General features: G+C 41.7%; 1 protein-coding gene across 5 annotated transcripts in view; it reads left to right on the top strand.

The window, feature by feature from the left end:
* Window positions 1-1749: 1749 nt before the first annotated feature.
* The window catches only part of EWSR1 (EWS RNA binding protein 1), a 39637-nt gene continuing 22449 nt past the window's right edge, over window positions 1750-18937 (top strand). For 2 of the 5 annotated variants that reach the window (XM_048821073.2, XM_048821072.2), the window contains exons 1-5: window positions 1750-1863; window positions 9646-9682; window positions 9991-10042; window positions 14077-14200; window positions 14599-14616. In XM_048821073.2, coding sequence (XP_048677030.2) covers window positions 1851-1863; window positions 9646-9682; window positions 9991-10042; window positions 14077-14200; window positions 14599-14616 — 244 coding nt within the window. In that variant the 5' untranslated portion in view covers window positions 1750-1850. The remainder of the gene's footprint in view (window positions 1864-9645; window positions 9683-9990; window positions 10043-14076; window positions 14201-14598; window positions 14617-18937) is intronic. The other 3 variants (XM_048821076.2, XM_048821075.2, XM_048821074.2) reach the window with 2 other exon arrangements.

The raw sequence follows: 18937 nt of genomic DNA, 5'->3' as shown, positions 1-18937 counted from the left end.
CCCAGTGCAGTTGTCTGGGAGCTGAATTCATTTTTGAATGAAAGCTGAGGCTCTGAAGCCCAAGATGGCAGCTCATACAAAATGGAGATAAAGCATATGCTTGTGTCCACCCCCAGTTCAGTTCTTGCTGCTCACACTATTGCTTTCACCTGCTATGCTGTGCTGGTTCTAGTGCAACAGGGGGAGACTTCCTGAAAAATGCTAATGCAAAGAGGGTCATTTTCTTCTAGGAGAGGCTGCTTGTGTTGTTCAGTGTTTACCCATGTGGGAAGCTAGCAGACTAGGAGGCAGTGGGGGACAGATGACAAGGAGTGGGGAAAGCTATTTATGTGACTCTGGGTTAGAGTTGGGTGAACATTTTCAGACAAATGCATGTTTCCTTATAACCTTTACTCTGGGGAGAATTCTGCGCCAAAAAATAAAAATTCTGCATATTTTATTTGTCAAAATAAAACAATATAATCATGCCAGTTTCAATTATTTTGGTAATTTATTTCAAAATACCTGTCAGCATGTATGTCTGTAACAATACAGACAACAAAAAAGTTTCAGGACATGTTTTTTTGACAAACAGATACCTTACTAGGCATATTAATATAGAGCGTGGAGTAATAATTCATTTAAACTACAATACAGAACCGTATTTCCTGCACCCCTCAGAAGCACTGCAAAGGCTTGGGGGAGTCAGGGCTAAGGGAGGAGCTCAGGGAGAGGGAAGTAATTGCTGGGCAGGAGCCTGGGAGTGAATCTGGAGGGTTGTTGGGTGTGGGTGGGAGGTATGGAACAATTTTTTTTTTTAGGGATGGGAGGATTGTTAGGGAGTTAGGGAGCCTCCCCCATGCAGACCCTGGCTGACTCTAGCATCGCCCATTCCGTCAGGCTCATCTGCCCCATCCCTATGTGTCCCTGCACCCTCACTCAGCCACTCCCCGTCCCCTTGTGTCCCTGCACCCTCACTCAGCCACTCCCCTCCCCCTGTCCCCATGAGGCCCTGCCTCCACTGCCATTCAGCTCCTGCCCCAGTCCGTCCCTCCCACTAGCCCTTTTGAACCCAGCTCTGCTACAGAGTTTGGGCCTGCTGCGTCACAGCTCCCCAAATCACTTTCAAAGTCTATGAAACATCTATAAACTGTGATGATGTTGCATAATTCACACCTTAAGATGCTGTGTCAAAACATCACTGCCCAAATCTACGTATTCACATCGTGCTAGCTCACTCAGCTCTGTGCACTGACATCACAGCAGCATGCTATGGCTCCCTGAGATGACATCACACCAACACCCCACCGCTCCAAGTGTTGACCTCACGCCAACTCCCCACAGCTACCTATGATGACATCACACAATGTTGTGTAATGTGATTTTAAGCCAAGATAGGACTCGTGGGTCATTTCAATAAGTACAGCCTGTGATGGCAGCTCTTCCCCGTCCCCGCATTTCCCCCCATGGGCGGCACCCAGCGACGAGTCTGGGGCTGCTAGCTGCTCCCAGACCCTCCCCCATCCTCTGAGACCTATGCTGCGTTTCCCTAGAGTGTCTCTTGAACGACGATCCCTAACTGGGGTGGACTGAACCATTCCTCACCCCAAAGGGGAGCAATGCCTAGAAACAAAACTCCGTGGCCCCTCTCGCCTCCCTTGGCAGGCTCCCGACTGGTCTGTGCTCCCTGACTGGGGGAGGGAGTCTCCGTGCGGAGGGGAGTTGGGATTAGGCGGGACGGTGGGGAGGGGAAATGTAGTTAGGTCCCCCCCATTTGGAGTGGTAGGAGCCGAGGTTGGAAAGGCTGCGCATGAGCGCGCGGCAGAGGGACCAGACGGACGTTGAGAGAACGAGGAGGAAGAAGCGAGAAAATGGCGTCGACGGGTGAGTGGCGGGGCCGGGCCGGGCCGGGCGACAGACAGACTCGGGCCGGGCCTGGCCCCCAGCCTCGGGGGCGAGGCCCCTTCGCGTGGGGATGGCGCGGGGCGGATGGGCCTGGGGCCGCGGGGGCCCCGCCCCGCCCCAGACGCTTCCCGCGGAAGGCCGGGACCGCCGGGGGGGTTCTGGAAGCTTCTCCGGGCCGCGTGTGACGGCGGGCGGTTAGGGCGGGCGGGCCCGGCGGGGTGGGGGGCAGCGGGCGGGGGGCGGCCTGGGCCTCGCTCCCCTTGTGTAACGTTCAAACGGGCGGCGCGGGCTCCCTAGGCCCGGCTGCGGGGCCTACCCCGCTCTCTGCGCACGGGGGGCGGAGCGGGATCCGCTCCCCGGCCTCGGCCGGGGCCCGCTGCGCCGTCCCCGCCGGGCAGAGCCGCCTCCCCGCGTCGGGCCTGGCTCGTCCTCCCGCAGCCGCCCCCATGCCCCCGGGGAGGGCTGCGTGGGGCTAGCCAGACACTCGGCCTCGCCCTGCCCCGCACTCACACAATGGAGCCGCCCGAGGGCAGGGCCGCTTGTGGCAAATGGCGGAGACTTAAGAAGGGAGCTGGTGCGGCCCTGCTTGGAGCCGCGGCGCCCCCTTGTCCAGCTCCGCCCTGGGGCCTCTGCCCGGCCCAGGATTGGCCGCCCTGTGGGGCCGAGGCCACGGAGAGTTCTTGGGTACTGCCACCCGGTGGGTTTAGGGCCAGATGGATACAAATACTGGCAGCTAAATGCCTTTAAAAAGCTGGCCTTATCTTTCCAGGGCTCTGAAGAGGGCTGTATTCAGCAAAGCAAAACGAAATGGACCGTAAGCAATTTCCTGAAGGAGAAGTGGGTCATTTTCATAAGCCTAAAAACTGATGAGAACTCCAGTGTTCAGTAGACGTGTGCTAATTATAATCTTGTCAGTTGTCTGTAATGGGCCACTCTCTTACCACTTCAAAAGTTTTTTTTCCTCCCTTGGTATCCTGCTGTTAATTGATTTATCTTGTTAGACTGACCTCACACTTGCTAAAGCAACCCCCCATCCTTTCATGCATTTATACTTGCTCCTGTATTTTCACTCCATGCATCCGATGAAGTGAGTTCTAGCCCAGGAAAGCTTATGCCCAGATAAATTTGTTAGTCTCTAAGGTACCACAAGGACTCCTCGTTTTTGCTAATTATAATGAAAGCCTGCTCTCTCCTGTTGAGGCTGGAGTTGTAAAATGGATGTTCTGTGTTAAAAGGCATCTACCATTGAAGGTTTGAACTGTGGTATGGTAATGGAGGTTCGGGCTCACTAGACAATTAGTTTCCTAGAAAATCTTTACTTGACATGAGATGTCTTTTCATTTAACTCTTTAGATTTAAGTGCTCTGCATGCTTATTGCCAAAAATGAGAACACTTGTGTACTTCAACATCTGTTACCTAATCTGTATATCCTGTTTTGCACCAAAACAAAATGCAAAAACCACACCACCTCTAGTCCTTTAAAGCTGCTTTAACAAATTATTTTTAAGGATGTCTTTAAAATATAGAAAATTGGCTAAGGAATGAGAGCATGTTTCTGTTGGTACAAAATTTACAAGGCATTAGATTATGCATTATAAGTCCCATCTTGTATTGTTGTCAAAGTGCATTCTTAAGTAACATTTACATTAATATCCCCTGTGTAATGTTCGAAATTTACTGCTTCTCACCCCACTTCGGCAACTTTGCTCTTTAGAATCCAGCTTCACTAACTAGTGCTAACTGCTTTGCAAACCTGGAAGTACAGAATGTCTGGCTCTGCATGAGTCAGAACCGCTGCTGGTGTAGTTTAGAATTGAGAGTCTGAGGGTTGTCTTTAAGGACCTTGTTTAAGAGGGGATGATCTGAAACGGTGGGAGCACAGTTCTCCCATTATTGCCCTTCTAAGATCACTAATGATTCTGTACACCTGTAATTTTTCCAATGGCAAATGCCCCACCTGCATAGATGTTCTTAAAACACATATTCATACTTGATGATAGATCAGGAAAATTATCTTAAATTAGGGGTTGACAGTTAATGCTAGTATAGTGCTTTTTCTTTCTGGCTTAACATCAAATGAATTGCTCAGGAGAGAGACTGATCTTTGCCCCTTTTTCAGACCAAGGAGTAAGTGATTACACCGAAGTGTTAAAATTCCAAGATCTAGAAACAGTTGTCTTGCGTTTTAGAGTGTATATCTACAAGTATTTACATCCCCATTTTAGCAAAAAGAGGGACTGAATAACAGTTTTGTTAATATAATTACATGACTAAAGATCTTTTGCAAGGTACACATTTGAAAATAGTTAGCACATCAGCAACTTTTCATCAGCATGTTATGTTGCTGGGATCACAGAACAAGTAGGATTAAGTATTTGGTTAGAGTAAAAGCAAAAGTGCCTCTCTTGAAAATTGTGTATCAAAATGGAGGCACTGGAGTTCTGTTTCTACGTATTAGTCATGTAATACATTCAGTAATTGTGTAATGCAAAATGCCTAGGGTTTCTTAAGGAAATACAGCTTTAACTGCTGAAGCTCAAGTTTTCTATAGGAGTAGAGTGGGAAAGAAGATGGATAGGGCCATTACAATCACTCTCCACATTAGGACTCAATATTTGAAGTTTATTTTAAAATAGGCTTTGGGGCTAATATCATTCTAAACCATTTTTAAAATCTGGATTAAACATTTACATCTAGTCCACATAGGCAGGCTAAATTGCAAAAGTGGTCTTCGGTAAATGTTTACTGAGCCTCGTGGATGTGGTTTATATAGCAGTGAAAAAATAAGCAGACTAATATTTGGCCTACAGATATGTCATGAGACCCTGTGATGAATATATCTGGTTACATTCGTTTCGGTTGTATAGGATAGATGGTAGATTAACTATTTCTGGGACCATAATAGAGCCTGGTACAAAGGTGTTTTCACTGTTTGGGAGTATAGTTAAGAGTCCATCTACACTAAACAGTGGAATTGTGGTGTAACTAAGGACCTGTTATATTATATGGTGGTTGGTTTGGTAGCCTTTCTGGCACCAGAGCATCACCATAGTATTTATATACAAAAGTTATGCAGTATTTCTTTACTCACCAAGGGTCCTCTTTGTCTTGTGAAAGGACTAATCAGAGAAGCCTAAATCTGGATTCCGGTACACCTTTAATTTGAACACAGTGATTCTTGCAGCTTATCTTTAAAAATCAGTACAGTGAAGGTACACCTCTACCCCAATATAATGCTGTCCTCAGGAGCCAAAAAATCTTACCGCATTATAGGTAAAACTGCCTTATATCGAATTTGCGTTGATCCACCGGTGTGCGCAGCCACCCCCTCCCCTCCCCTCCCCTCCCCTCCGGAGCGCTGCTTTACCGTGTTATATCCAAATCCGTGTTACATCAGGTCGCCTTATATCATGGTAGAGGTGTATTTTAAACTGAGATTTCTAGAACTTTAACACCAGAAAACAGGGTGGATAAAAATCTTCTTTAAAAAAAATAATTAAAAATCGATATTTTTATTAAATCTGATTTCTTTAATTAGGTTTGTTTTTTAAATAAACATTTAAAATTATATTTGAAATTGACAACCTATGTTGGCTTAAATTTATTATCTATTAAAATAGTTTCAACTACATTAATAATATTAAGCAGTGCATGTTTAATCTGAAAAAACTGTGTAATAGGATGAGATCTTTTCGTTCTAAAATTTTGAAGGATGTGGTAGTCAGATAATCAGTTCACTAACTAATCAGTTTTCAATGTAAAATGTGTTTTGAAATTTTGAAATTACCAGCACAGTTAAGGTAGTTTTATTTAATAAGTGCTGGGTTTGTGCACTCCTGGTTTAATTTTAATTTCATTCGAATACCACTTGACACAAATCATAAGCAAACAATCATCTGATTAAAAATTAATCTAGATAATTGCTTAAATAAATATGTATAGCTGTAATGTATCCTCCTTGTTAGCAGAAAAGCACCACATTTAGTGTAAAGGCTATAGTTAGTTGCAAATATACATATTTTAGTGGTTACCAATCAATGGGAATCAACCAGGAAACTAACTAAAGTGCAAATGCAAAACATGACTAAAACTGATGGTTTAAATCAAGGTTTCCTGCTTGCTGATTTAAATGATCTTTATTTAATTGGTGCATTCTGCTAGAAAACTTGCAGTACTGAAAAGTTAGTTTGATTCATGGTTTTTATTTTTAAATTTAGTGTTTAATTATTTACTTTCCTCCATGTGTACTCAGTTGTTTTATGGCTGCTTTTCTGCCGTAGTTCTGCCACACTTAGTTTCTGGCAGATAACTTTTTTCTTTGGAGAAAACCAGTGAAGTATATCTTTAGAGGAAAACGCAATTTTATGTGAGTGTTGCAAAAAAAAAATTATAAATTATAAATAGGTCAAACTTTGGGCTTATCAACCTAAAGAACTAATGGGTAAAGAAACATGAGAGTAAAATTGTCAGAATGGTTTAAAAAAATGTGCCTGTCTTTCCGTTCAGTAAAGGAGGATGTTTTTTCTTCAGGAGCTGCTGTATTAGTGCTACACCACTGTATTGTCGAGCCTCATGAAACAGAAGAGGGTGAAGATTCAAGTCCCATTGAAATGAGTGTTTTTGAAATGTCCATTTGCCATGGAAAAATGTGGAATTTGCATTTTTACAGAGAATTTTTGTTTTAAATTTTATGAAAAAAATACAAACATAAATTAACTAGAGTGGAACCCCATTTATCTGATCTAATTGGGACCAGGGCTACACTGGATAAGCAAAAATTTGGATAATCAGGAGAGTGGGCAAAAAAATTCAGCCCTAGGCAGCGGGGTTTGGGCTGTCAGTGGGAGACCTTGGTGGCTGGGGCTGAAGTTCTTTGCCCGTTTTCCAGATTATCTGAATTTTTGCTTATCTGGTCTGGCCCCAGTCCCAATTAGATCGGATAAACAGGGTTCCACTGTATATTGTGGCTAGGAAAACACTGGGTTTTTTACTGGAGAATTTGTGTTTTTTATAACGGAAAGCTAGGATCCCTTGTTATAACAATTAAGCAAGATATTTCTTCTTTAAACTGTTCACTAGTCCACTTGAGCACATTAGAAAAGGGAAGTTAAAGACAGATTTCATAATATATTTGATTAACCTGATTATAGAGACCTAATAGTAAAAACACTATCTTAGGTTGTTTAAAGGAAATAAAAGGGGAGAAGAGGGGAAAAGTAAGTGTTATAAGTAACTGAAGATTGCATAGTAAAGATTCTCAAATTTGGGGCTGCTTCTGAGGCTCAGCTCATTGTTGTGGGTGTAGTAATTTGCTTGCCAATGTCCTTCCACTGAGCAGCAAGAGCAGTGAGTCTCAAACCTTTTTTACTGGCCAGCCCTTTTACACAGCAAGCCTCTGAGTGCGACCCCCGCTAATAAATTAAACACACTTTTTAATATATTTAACACCATTATAAATGCTGGAGGCAAGCGGGGTTTGGGGTGGAGGTTGACAGCTTGTGACCACCCATGTAATAACCTCACAACACCTGAGATGTATTGACCCCCAGTTTGAGAACCCTTGAGCAAGAGGAAGCAGAGCTGGGGACTCACCTGTCGCATCTCAGCACATAAGTGGTGGCCATATGTACATATGCTTTTCAGCTGCAAGGAAAGTAGGCTCAGAAATGTTGAGTGTGTTCAGTGAAACAGAAGGGTAGCAAAAGGAGGACTGAAAGTGGGAAGATGAGGATGGGGATTGAGTAGTGGGCATATGGACAGATTGTGGGAGTGTGGTGGACAAAAGAATGGATGATGGATATATAGAAAATAAAGGGAATGAGGAAGAAGGGGGAGGGAGAGTTGGTTAGGAATAAGATAAGGTGGAGCAAATGTGGAAGAAAAGGAAGGAAGTTAAGTACATAGTAAGAAATAGGAAGGTGTGATGAACACTGAGGTGAAGGAAAGCAATGCAAGGTGTGAAAGAAACAAATGATGATCATTTTAGGTCAACTTTAACTAATGAATGTTTTAAAGACTGAAATGTTAATGCATCTGAGCTGGGAATGGGCATGCATTTTAAACATCTGTAAAAGGCAGTCAAAGAATTGGACGTAGCAAGTTGTAAATTTTAAAAATATAAAAATATTTAGAAAAAACAAGTAATGCTAGAATATAGTCTAATTTGTGTGAGGGATCTCAGGAGTTTAGATCTTTCAGAAAAGCGGTTTAACATATTTGGTTCTGAGTGGCATCAAATGGCAGGTGTTTGTTTAATCTAAAAATAAATTATTTGCGGAGACTCTCTACCCCTTTATTTCTTTATTTCTTCCTACTGCAAATTCAAAATAGTGTGCAGGCTGGTCAGAAGTTATCATCCAGGCCGCTGCAACTTCCTTTCTAATGCACTCCCCCTCAAAATCCCAGTCAGTGCCTGAATCCCCCAACAGCAACACCAAGATTGAAATGGGAGGGGAAGAAACCCATATGATTAATTTTAATCATTATATGTGAATGGGGTGGGAAGCAGAGACTGAAAATTGTGTTGCTGAGGAGTCTTCGGCTTTAAGAAACGTGAGCCATTGATATACAATAAAAATACTAAGTTTTTATATTCAGCCTTTGTTTATTCAGTGCCACACATTTCAGTTAACAAGAAGCTAGAAAGATAAATGAAAGAATTAAAGCAGATCCTTGAATTCTGCGGAGTTGTCAGCCAGATTCCTCCTATATTTTTACTTTGGTTTTCTTGGCTATACTAGCTAACCCTGAGGTATTGTCAAAATAAAAATATATACATCTGTTCCCATTTGGGACTACTTAAATCTTTGCAAGGAAATTGTAGCAATATCTAGTCCCAAACGGCTTTCAACTAAATTAGATGCCTTAGCTTGAGTGGCTGTAGTAGCTTTAGAACAGTGTTTCTCAACCTTTTTGATACCAGAAACTGGCTTGCTGCCTTCCTGACTTGTATCTGGGAGATTTCAGGGACCGGTTGTTGAGAGACACTGATTTAGAGAATGCATAGATACAGAGAGTTTGAACAATATCTGATCTTTGCATACTCCGTTAATCACACTTTCCGTACACTGGAAGCATTTGAAAGTAATAATTTGTTTGGCGACTAAGGCCTTGACCTGTTGAGAAACTTCTGCTACTGCTTGCTCTAGGTGTCTGAAAGGCAACTAAAAACACTTCATACCTTTCAGTGAAGCCTTGCATTTATGATCTATAATAATCTGAAATATAGCATTGTCTTTGATCAAGGGGATGGGGAGGGTGGGAATATAAAAACTCATTGCTAACTGAATATCTTGGATTTTGACACAAACTTTTAAACAATCTTCCAGTGATTCATTTTTGGCCTTTTAAAGTCAAAATACAAGGAGCACAGCCTTATTTTAGCTTCTACAACTTTGAATAGTTGGAGCAAAGCCTCCTTGTCTTAAAGGGGTCAGGCATAGTGTTTTTTTTTAAAAAAAAAAAAAAAACCCACACATCCTCCTGCTTCAGTAGCTGGGTGCCATCCAAGGTGACACATTAAAGTAGGGTAATCCCAAGATTGCTGGAAGCAGCAGGTAACAGAGGGAAGAGGTTTTTGTTTCCAAACCAAAATGTTTAATAAATTTACCTTTAGCACCTTCGAAACTCTGGTTTCTGGTTGTTTATAATGGTTTCTCCTCTTCCAAGCAGCTGGAAGAAATTCTGGCAACTGCACTCTTATGCCATCAATTTTATTAGCTGTCTTTGTCAACATTCTTACTCTTCTTTCTTTCCTGCAGACTATAGTACCTATAGCCAAGCTGCAGCCCAGCAAGGGTAAGTAACATTATAGTCTCCATTTGTGTTTTTAGAGGGCATACAATAGCTTTCTCTTTAGTGAAGATTTGGTATATAGTGTTGTATTTCTTAATTTGAGTGTGTGTGTGTATATATAGATGTGTATATATATTTCTAAATAAAAAATGGATTCTACTGTTTCCTTTAAATTAGACCTTTTATATTCTGTTACCAAGAACTACAACACACATAGTTTGGGAACATTGAAAGTGTTTGTGTAAAGTATGTATTACACAATTCAATAGTGTATATCTGCATTTTAAAATTTCATTACATTCTTTTTATAGCTACAGTGCTTATGCAGCTCAGCCAGCTCAAGGATATGCACAGACGACCCAGGTAAAACATGGGGCATTTTCATAACAGCTACTGAGTCACGTCTACCAATAAACTAAGCCAGACTTGACCAGCCATTAAATAACCAAAGAAAAAGACTGAGCTTTAATGTGAAATATGTTGGAAAGTTTTATGATAACGTTTTAGATTGTGTAGAAGGCTTCCTTAAAGGGACAACAACCTTAAAATCTGGAACTGTTCACTTACTGTTAAGAATTTCTTAGCCTACTGCTGTAATTGAGAGAAAATAATTCTTGGTGTGTATTTAACAGTTTCCCTGTTTGTGAATATTTCATTCAGCAGTGCAGGAGAGAGAAGCCTGTTAAAGTAGAGAAATGTAATTTGCAAAATTGCATCAGTTGTTGGATGGAATGGGAAGAGAATAGACTTTAGGTACAGGTATTATACCAGAAACAGTTAACAACGCTTGAAATTGACTAGATTTCAGGCTGATGTCTGTCAAAAGGAAACTAAAATGTTTGCGTTTAAAAAACAATCTTAAGGATCCAGATTGTGTAGAGACAAACTTCAAATGCATTTTAAAGGAATACTGAGTTTCCTTCTAAAACTGTAGTTCAGGTTTCTGCGTTTCTACTAGCATCATTCGATAGCTTCACTTTCAAGGGAGCTGCATGCCTTACTCTGCAGCAGTAAGGTATCAACTGTTGCCAGAGAAATACAACTGTAATCTTTGCGTTTGGGTCTCCTTAATCAGTGACCTACACGCTAATTAAAGTTTTGTTTACATAATTGTGTTGATGAAAAATGACTTTAGAACTAGATGCAGCAGTTCTCAAACTGTGGGTCGGGACCCTTATGTGGGTTGCACCACCATTTTAATGGGGTTGCCAGGGCTGGCATTAGACTTGCTGGAGCCAAAGCTCCCTGGCCCCTCCTCGGGCCAAAGCCTGAGCTCCACTGCCCAGGGCTGAAGCCAAAGTCTGAGGGCTTCAGCCCTGGATGGTGGGGCTGAGGTTATAGGCCCCCTACCTGGGGCTGAAGCCCTTTGGCTTTGGTCCCCCCAGCCCGGGGTGGTGGGGCTTTGGCAGGGCTCGGGTGGGCTTAGGCTTCGGTCCCCCCTCCTGGGGTCGTGTAGTAATTTTTGTTCTCAGAAGTGGGGTTGCAGTGCACTGAAGTTTGAGAACCCATGAGGTAGAGTAATAATAGGTATCCTTCAGTCTCGAGAGACCATGGGTATACGCCCCTGAGAGGTAAAGAATTTACTCAGTTAGTTTTATGGCAGCCGCAAGTCTGGCTGAAGAGAGACAATCTCTGCCACATCTGTCACATTTAACGGTGGTGATTCGACCCTTTGGGCCCTGCCTTCTGCAAACTCTTTTCTCCTCTGTTGAGCTAAACTGCTTCCTCTCATATCTCTGGAGACCGTTGTTAAGCTCTTGTTTCCAAAGACTGTAGTCTTGAGTGTGATCTTCCCATTTGTCTACATCCATGTGCATTTCTTTGCACGCATCCTTGAAATGCAATTTTGGATGTCCTTTTGGTCTTTTTCCTAATGCCAGTTTGCTGTAGAGGGTGTCCTTTGGGATGTGCCCATCATTCATTCAGCACACATGCTCAAGCCAGTGGAAGTGTCTGTTTGGGAAGTGTTTGCATGCTGGGTATGCTGGCCCGTTTGAGCACCTCAGTGTTGGTGACTCTGTCCCTCCAGAAGATTCCAAAGATTTGACGAAGCTAACACACATGAAAGCTCTGGTCCATGTCTCGCTTCCATACAAAAATATACTGATAACACACACACGATACACACAGATCTTTGTGTGTTTTGTCAGTTTGTTGTTTGGCCTACCCTCTTGTTCAGTCTAGACATTGTTGTGGCAGCTTTTCCAATGCAGATGTTGAGTTTCAAGTGAAAGTTTGGCTGTGATAGTGGACCCCAGGTATGTGAACTCTTTCACCACTTCAAGTTCATAGCTGCTGTTCTTGATGGAGGGTGCTTCCTCAACTCCATGGCACATTGTTATTCTCTTTTAGGCTTAATAGTAAGCCTGAAGTCTGGCAGGCTTTGGAAAAACTGACTATTAGGCTTTGAAGATGAGCTTCTGTGTGGGTTGTCACTGCTGCACATCATCAGCAAGGAAAAGATGTTGGATAAGGGCCTTCTGAGTCTTGGTTTTAGATCTGAGTCTTGCAAGATTGAACAGCTTTCCATCAGATCTTGTGTGCAAGTAGATTCCCTCAGTTGAGGAACCAAAAGCTTGTTTCAGTAGCAGGGAGAGGAAAATCCCAAACAGAGTCGGTGCAAGTACTCAATCTTGCTCAGCTCCGCAATGAATCTGGAAAGCCTCAAACACTGAGCCGTCATATTGGACTGTTTTCATGGAAGGATCGAATCATGCTTAAGAGCTTGGGGGGACATCCAATCTTCTGGACATCCACTAGTTTGAGATAGAGTATACATACTGATGACTCCTGTTACTATTTAGTTATTTGGGGGAAAAGATTAGCATTAGTCAAGCCACCAGTATGTTATAGTGGATGTTTTGTACTTTTTCTTTAGTTTTCTAATCGTTAGAATTTCAGATTTTATGAATGAATTTTTTTGCTAAGAAGTTTCATACTTAAAATGCTCATCTGTGTTGAAAAAGAGAAGACAAAGGGCTCACTAACACCCTGTCTGTGAGAACAACACAACTTAAATTTATAAGCAAATAGTCCATGTTACACTTGCAACCTTTCCTCAACTTCTTATCTACTGAACTTCCACAAGTCAAGAAAGCTTGAAATGCTTTCACTGTGACTAGGCTACCCTCCTTTAGGGTTTACAATTTGAAGTCAATGAGACATGTGGTCCTAAGTCACATAAGGCTTGTCTTCACTGCATTTTTAGTCTGAGATATAACTTGAGCTTTGCCCCTCACCCACATACAGATCTTGTTCACACACAAATCTCTACCAGGAGAGATGTGGTGCTTTAAGCTTGGGTAGGTGAAGGAGAGTGTTTGAATCTCCAGCTAGTAATTCAGTGGGGGTGCAGCAGCTTAAGATACAACAACTCAACTGCTAATCTAATCACTCTACTAGAACAGTCACTCTGGGGGTATGTCTACACTACAGCCCCCAGCCCAAGTAGACACTCACTTGAGCTACCATGCTAAAAATAGCAGTGTGGATGTTGCAGCATGGTCTGTGACTAGACTAGTCACCTGACCTCAGACCCATGGGGTCAGCCAGGCTTGGGCGGCTAGCCACAGTCTGAATGGCCACCCGTGCTGCAGTGTCCATACTGCTATTTTTAGCATGCTAGTTTAAGTGGAGCTAGCCTGAGTCTGGCTACCCAGACTGAGATGCGCAGACCCAGCTGCAGTGTAGACATACCATGTGCTGCTAATCACTCTGTAGCTCGTGTATTTCCCAGTATGATACTGGAGGTAGGCTAGCTCAACTGGAGTAATAAGCCTCCTTAAGCACTCCTTAAAATCATGCCCTCAAGTACTTAAATATGGGTTTAGGCTCTTACTTTTGAAAATGTTCACAACAACTTTGTTAATGCTTTGAAAGCCTAAGTAACATTTCACGGTTAACACTGAAGGAATTTTGTTTTGAAGTGGCAAAAGTTTCCACTAAGAAAAGTTTTTTAATAAAAAGTATGGTTTTTAGCTCCTCAGGCTGCCTACACATATTCATATGATTAACTATAAACACGTGAGTACGCCTATCAAAGTCTGTAGGAAGCTTGGGATTATTTATGTGGATAAAGTTATGTATTTAAGTGTTTGTAGGATCAAGGGTTTAGTTTTCAATATTTTGTTTGGCCTATGGGGTTTGTAAAATTCTAATAAAGATACTAGTAGTAACATTTAGAAGCAGCATTTATAATTTACTTGATTATAAATTTTAATCAGCCTTACAAAGCCTCAACCTAATTTGTCTGTTTAAAAGAAAAGTAAATTGATTTAAATTGCTCCACATTGCTGCCTTTTTACTCCGTGTCACCAAAATGACTGTTTATATGCCTCTATGTAATGAAATAAACTGATCTTGGTGCTTGAATTAAATATATATTTTGTTTGGAGCAGGCCTATGGGCAACAGAGTTATGGAACTTATGGACAGCCCACTGATGTCAACTACACACAGGCTCAGACAACTGCAACATATGGGCAAACTGCATATGCAACTTCATATGGGCAGCCTCCAACGGGTAAGAGCCTCAACAGTGTTGCATGACTTTGTTTTTACTGGGGAAAGAGCTTAGTTAAAATCTTCTACCTAATATGAACCTAAACCATATTGAGTCGATTAGGGCATCTTTGACGTAGAAAAGGTTTTAGTGTTCCTATAGCCTTCCTTTTAGGGAATGCTGATTTAAAACAATGCTGAGATGTGGGTGGGATGAATGCCAGGAGTAAACATACCCGTTTAATCTACAGAATGTACTTTGTTTAAAAAAAGAATCAAACACAAAAACTGTGTAACAATGCTCATTGGGAATGTGTACTCTGGGCATCTCTTCAGTTGCTTGAAAATCAAATTGGTTAAAGTGACTGTTTGCCTGTTCTGATAGTGTACCCTCTACTTTTTGTCTTGTGCTTTCCACAGTAGAAGGGACAAGTACAGGTTTGAATATCCTGCTCACTCTTGCATGGGAAATGCCGTTTCATTCTGTCTAAACTTGTGATGTTAACCCTTTAGGTGTTTCATTTGTTTTAGACCTAATAACATCACATTAAACATACAGTACTATTCAAAATTTGCTAGTATTTAGAGCCATTTATAAGTTCCATGTCTGTATAATGAGTACCATTCACAAACTCCTGAGTGCCATGCTCTATGGATAAAACTTTCCAAGCAATCTAGTGACAGCTGTACCAAGGTGTTCCAGGTGAATATAACCGAGCTGTCTTTACCATTTCCTAAAGGGTAAACAGCATGATTAGACATGTTCAGATTGTTCTGACTACCACTTTTGCATGTTCCATGTTATGTCTATGGGTTTCCAGTTCAGACATATACTTGACATCTTCATAAATAGTCTGTAAATTACTTCAACTTGTGCTTTTTAAACTGGAGCCTTGTTCATAAAAATACCTTAGTTTATTAAAAAAAAAAAACCCAAAAAACCTGATCTGGAGAGACTTGATCCATCATTTGAAGACTATATTCTGGTGCACTCAATTTGAACCAGGAATCCATGCAAAAACATACTCTCTTCACTCAAGTGACATCCTGGCTACAGTTTTTTATGTGGCTCATCCTTTATTAAAATTAACTCTCTAGTGGAATGGAAACTTCCTAAAGGTTCCCTAGGAATATCCAGGACATACAGGTGGTGTTTCTACTAGTATCTGGGCATAGATGGATGGATGGTAAGGTGGATGTCTTACAATGGAAAATGTGGAGAAAAAATTACCATAATGTATTTAATTTTGCAATTCTTTACCACCATTTTTAAGTGGGGGAGGGTTTCTTTCTGACAAAGTAATCTTATGCCTTGAAGAATGAGAACAGATTGCTTTTGTAACTCACGCAGTTCTAGGGGTGATTTGTTCTTGGTTCGCCATTTAAGTGTTGAAGATCAGGAATCATTAACAGAATATATTTGTAGACTTAAACTTTAAAAATATCGCTGAAAAATCTCTGCCATTTATTCTGCTGGCACTGAGGCCTTGTCTACACTAACAAGGTAAATCGATCCAAGTTATGCTAATTAAATTACATAAATTACGTAATTTAATTGGACGTAGCTTAAATCGATTTACAGCGATGTCTGCGTTGACAGGAGGCGCTCTCCCATCAATTTACGGCATCTTCACCAGACCTGCTAAATCGATGCTGCTGCTTCTGTTGCAGTGTTGCTGATTTAGCCTGTAGTGAAGACCCGCCCTTAATGTGCAGGGGTTATAGGAACAGTAATCTACTGGATTATGTTTTTTGCTTGCACCATGTTTAGCTCAAGTTACATTTACTGGGATATATAACAATATTAGATATTTTGCCTGTGCTGCTTCCTCTCACACGCAATAAAAAATGCCAGTTAAAAAAAATTATGGTCAGATGGAAGACCACATAGGCGTAGGTCCCTAGAGTATGATTTGCATTAGTTTGCCTTTCTGTCCATTCGTTTGCCTCCCTGTCTTTAACTTTGGCAGAACTGTTTATATATGCTACTTATATGCACCTAGTGCTGAGTGCTAAAGTCACTATACCATCCTCTCCTAGAAGATTCAGAATCCTCCAAAGGTGAACTGATAGTAGTACTGTTTTAAACAACCTGAAACCTCTTAGGGGCCTAATCTAAAGTCCATCAAAGATACTGTTCAGTATGCAATTTCTATGTTTTCATGCTTTATAAAACATGTAGTGCTGTAAGGGACACACAGATTAGCGCCCTAAAAAGGATCACATTTAGACTTCTGGTAAAATTGCACTTAATTTTCTCTAGAAGCTGACTTTGTATTGCTTAAGACAGTTATTTAAATGGTACTTTTATTGTCTATTTTCGTAATTCCTTAAAAGGCTTTATGTTGTGTCAGAGCTTTATGTTGCTCTGTGAAGCTCCCTCCCCATTCCCTTTGAAATACCACTGATGTGGGGGTCTGTCTGCAGGAGTATTAGAGCTGGTTCTTCTGCACCATGATAGTGGTCCAGGCTAGGGTTGTCTTCGCCTGCGATGGGGCGTATTTTAGCCCCACATAGGGGGAGGCTCAATCAGTCTCCCCTTTATCCCAGCCTATTTGGTCCTGTGTGGCTAACACTGATTTGCACCTTAGTATGCATTTGAGGTGTGAGTTAATCCAAAGGTTATCAATATCTCCTATATCGTTACCCCAATTAAGCAATTTTTTGGGACTCCCTTTCCCCTCTAGGCATAAAGGTTGGGAGGAGGGGTCATAACCCTGGGGACCTCTTTGTGATCTCTAGATTGAGAATAATCTTCTGCAAATAACCAAACCCGTTCTTTCTTTTTGACCACTGTATTTTAGTATCATGTATTTAAAATGTCAGTACTTAGCCCAACAATTTAAAGATATGTAATCTACCATCATGAAGAATAACTTATTATGGATGGTGAACATAATTTCCTGTGTGTTGGTTCTCCCTTATGGTAAATTTACCTATCCCGTATGTATTAGGATTGTGCAGGAATTTATTAAACAGCTTATGATGCTGGCTGTTTAAATTAGAGGGCACTTTGAAAACTGCCACCACCTGAAGAGAAGCCAGCTATTTCAGAATAAATCTTTTTCAATCCAGTATTTCATCTGAGTATTCTTTGAGGGCTGAATCCTTCCCTTCTAATGCAGAAAGAACTGCTTTTTATATCCATGGGGGTTTTGCATGCAAAAGGCTTGCTGGGTTAGATCCTGATAGAGGAACTGGAGCTGACTAAGGAATATCTTTACCAGGCTGCTTAAAGGAGATTATGAAGTTCTAAAAGTTTCTTTTTTCTGTCTGTTGGAGACTCTCTCAAATTGTTTGGGTGGTTACATGGTCTAAATCAGGGGTTCTCAAACTTCAGCAACCCAAGGGCCCCCATTTTGATTTAAAAATTTTTGCAGGACCCCCCCCCCCCCCCCCAAGGCCCCTGCTCAGCCCCAGGCCCTGCCCCCACTCCACCCCTGCCCCTCCTTTTCCATGCCTCTTTCCACCCCCTACCCTGAGCACACCCCATCCATGCTCAGTGCCTCCTACACACCGGTTGTGCAGGAGGTGCTGGGAGGGAGGGGGAAGAGTTAATCAGCGGGCCCCCAGGGGTTCCTTTGCGGACCCCAGTTTGAGAGATGCTGGTCTATTTGTTTCCCCAAAGTGGAATCTAATACATTAAAAGATACAGCTCTAATTGTTTTGGATAATTTGTATTATCCTAAAGTAAGCTGATGTTCAGCTGAAATTAGAATTTACAGTAATGGGTTCCTAAATCACTAACCATTTACATATTGAGGCTTAAATATTAAAAGCATTTTTACAAATGATGGGCCAAGACTAGAGTTCACATGTGCTTAAAATTCAGGGTTCTTTTTCTTAGGACAGTTAACGACCTTGGTGACACCTGGCAGTGTGCAAACTCTGCAGCCTGCTTTGGATTTGGTTTTAATAATACCATCAGATGTGCCAGGAAAAAGGGACCAAAGTTGGAAAGATCTAGCTTAGGCCTTGATCCTACAAGTTCTCTCTGAGTACAGGATTGGGACCCAAGTGTATTAGTTTGCTGTGAAGTTTACCTCTGACCACTGGGAACTGACTTACTGCAAAAGCCTGATGTTGTCAATGAGCGATTGGGGCTTAGTTGTTTGGAATTGGGGTTCATCTAACTTTAGGTATCAGCCAGTCTTTGTGGAATGCTTTTGTGGCTCATGTTTGGTTTTTTTGAGAGTTTTTGAACTGTTTCCGTTTGCTGAACACAAAAAACCGTTCTCATTTTACACCATTCAGCACCATCCCATTCACCTTTTTTCCTCGCTAGCACGCTTAGGCTTCAGAACAGGGATTTGCATGCTAGGTAGAAATGAGTACCCAGAATATTATGAAAAGCAAATATTGTTGAGATATGCTTTCCTGTAGAAAAGGAGGATAAATACCTACTTGCACTTTGGCTTTTCTAGCTTGGCTGAATTGTAACAAGTACAGTTTAAAATGCTGGGATTCATGAGGAACACTTGAAGAATTATTACACGTGTGCTGAGTTACTACTCAGAATGTTGAACTGAAGTTGGTTTTATAGTTTACCAGTGTAGCTGCTTTGGCATGTGCTATGAGGTAGTTTAAATACTACTTCATTAACAAATTAGGAAAGGTCTGGATTTTGTGACAGGTCACCTACATAGCACAATGAGTAGTGAAAGCAGCCTTGTGCATTTTGAAGACACTGAGGATGAAGGGAAAAGATGCTGACTAGTAAATGTTACAGTACCGGAGATTCTCTTCTGAAAATCAGGCA

This window comes from Caretta caretta, chromosome 15 (genome assembly GCF_965140235.1).
Source record: "Caretta caretta isolate rCarCar2 chromosome 15, rCarCar1.hap1, whole genome shotgun sequence".
Lineage (NCBI taxonomy): Eukaryota > Metazoa > Chordata > Testudines > Cheloniidae > Caretta > Caretta caretta.
Note: the sequence above shows the minus strand (reverse complement) of the source record. Positions and strands in the feature narration are given on the sequence as shown.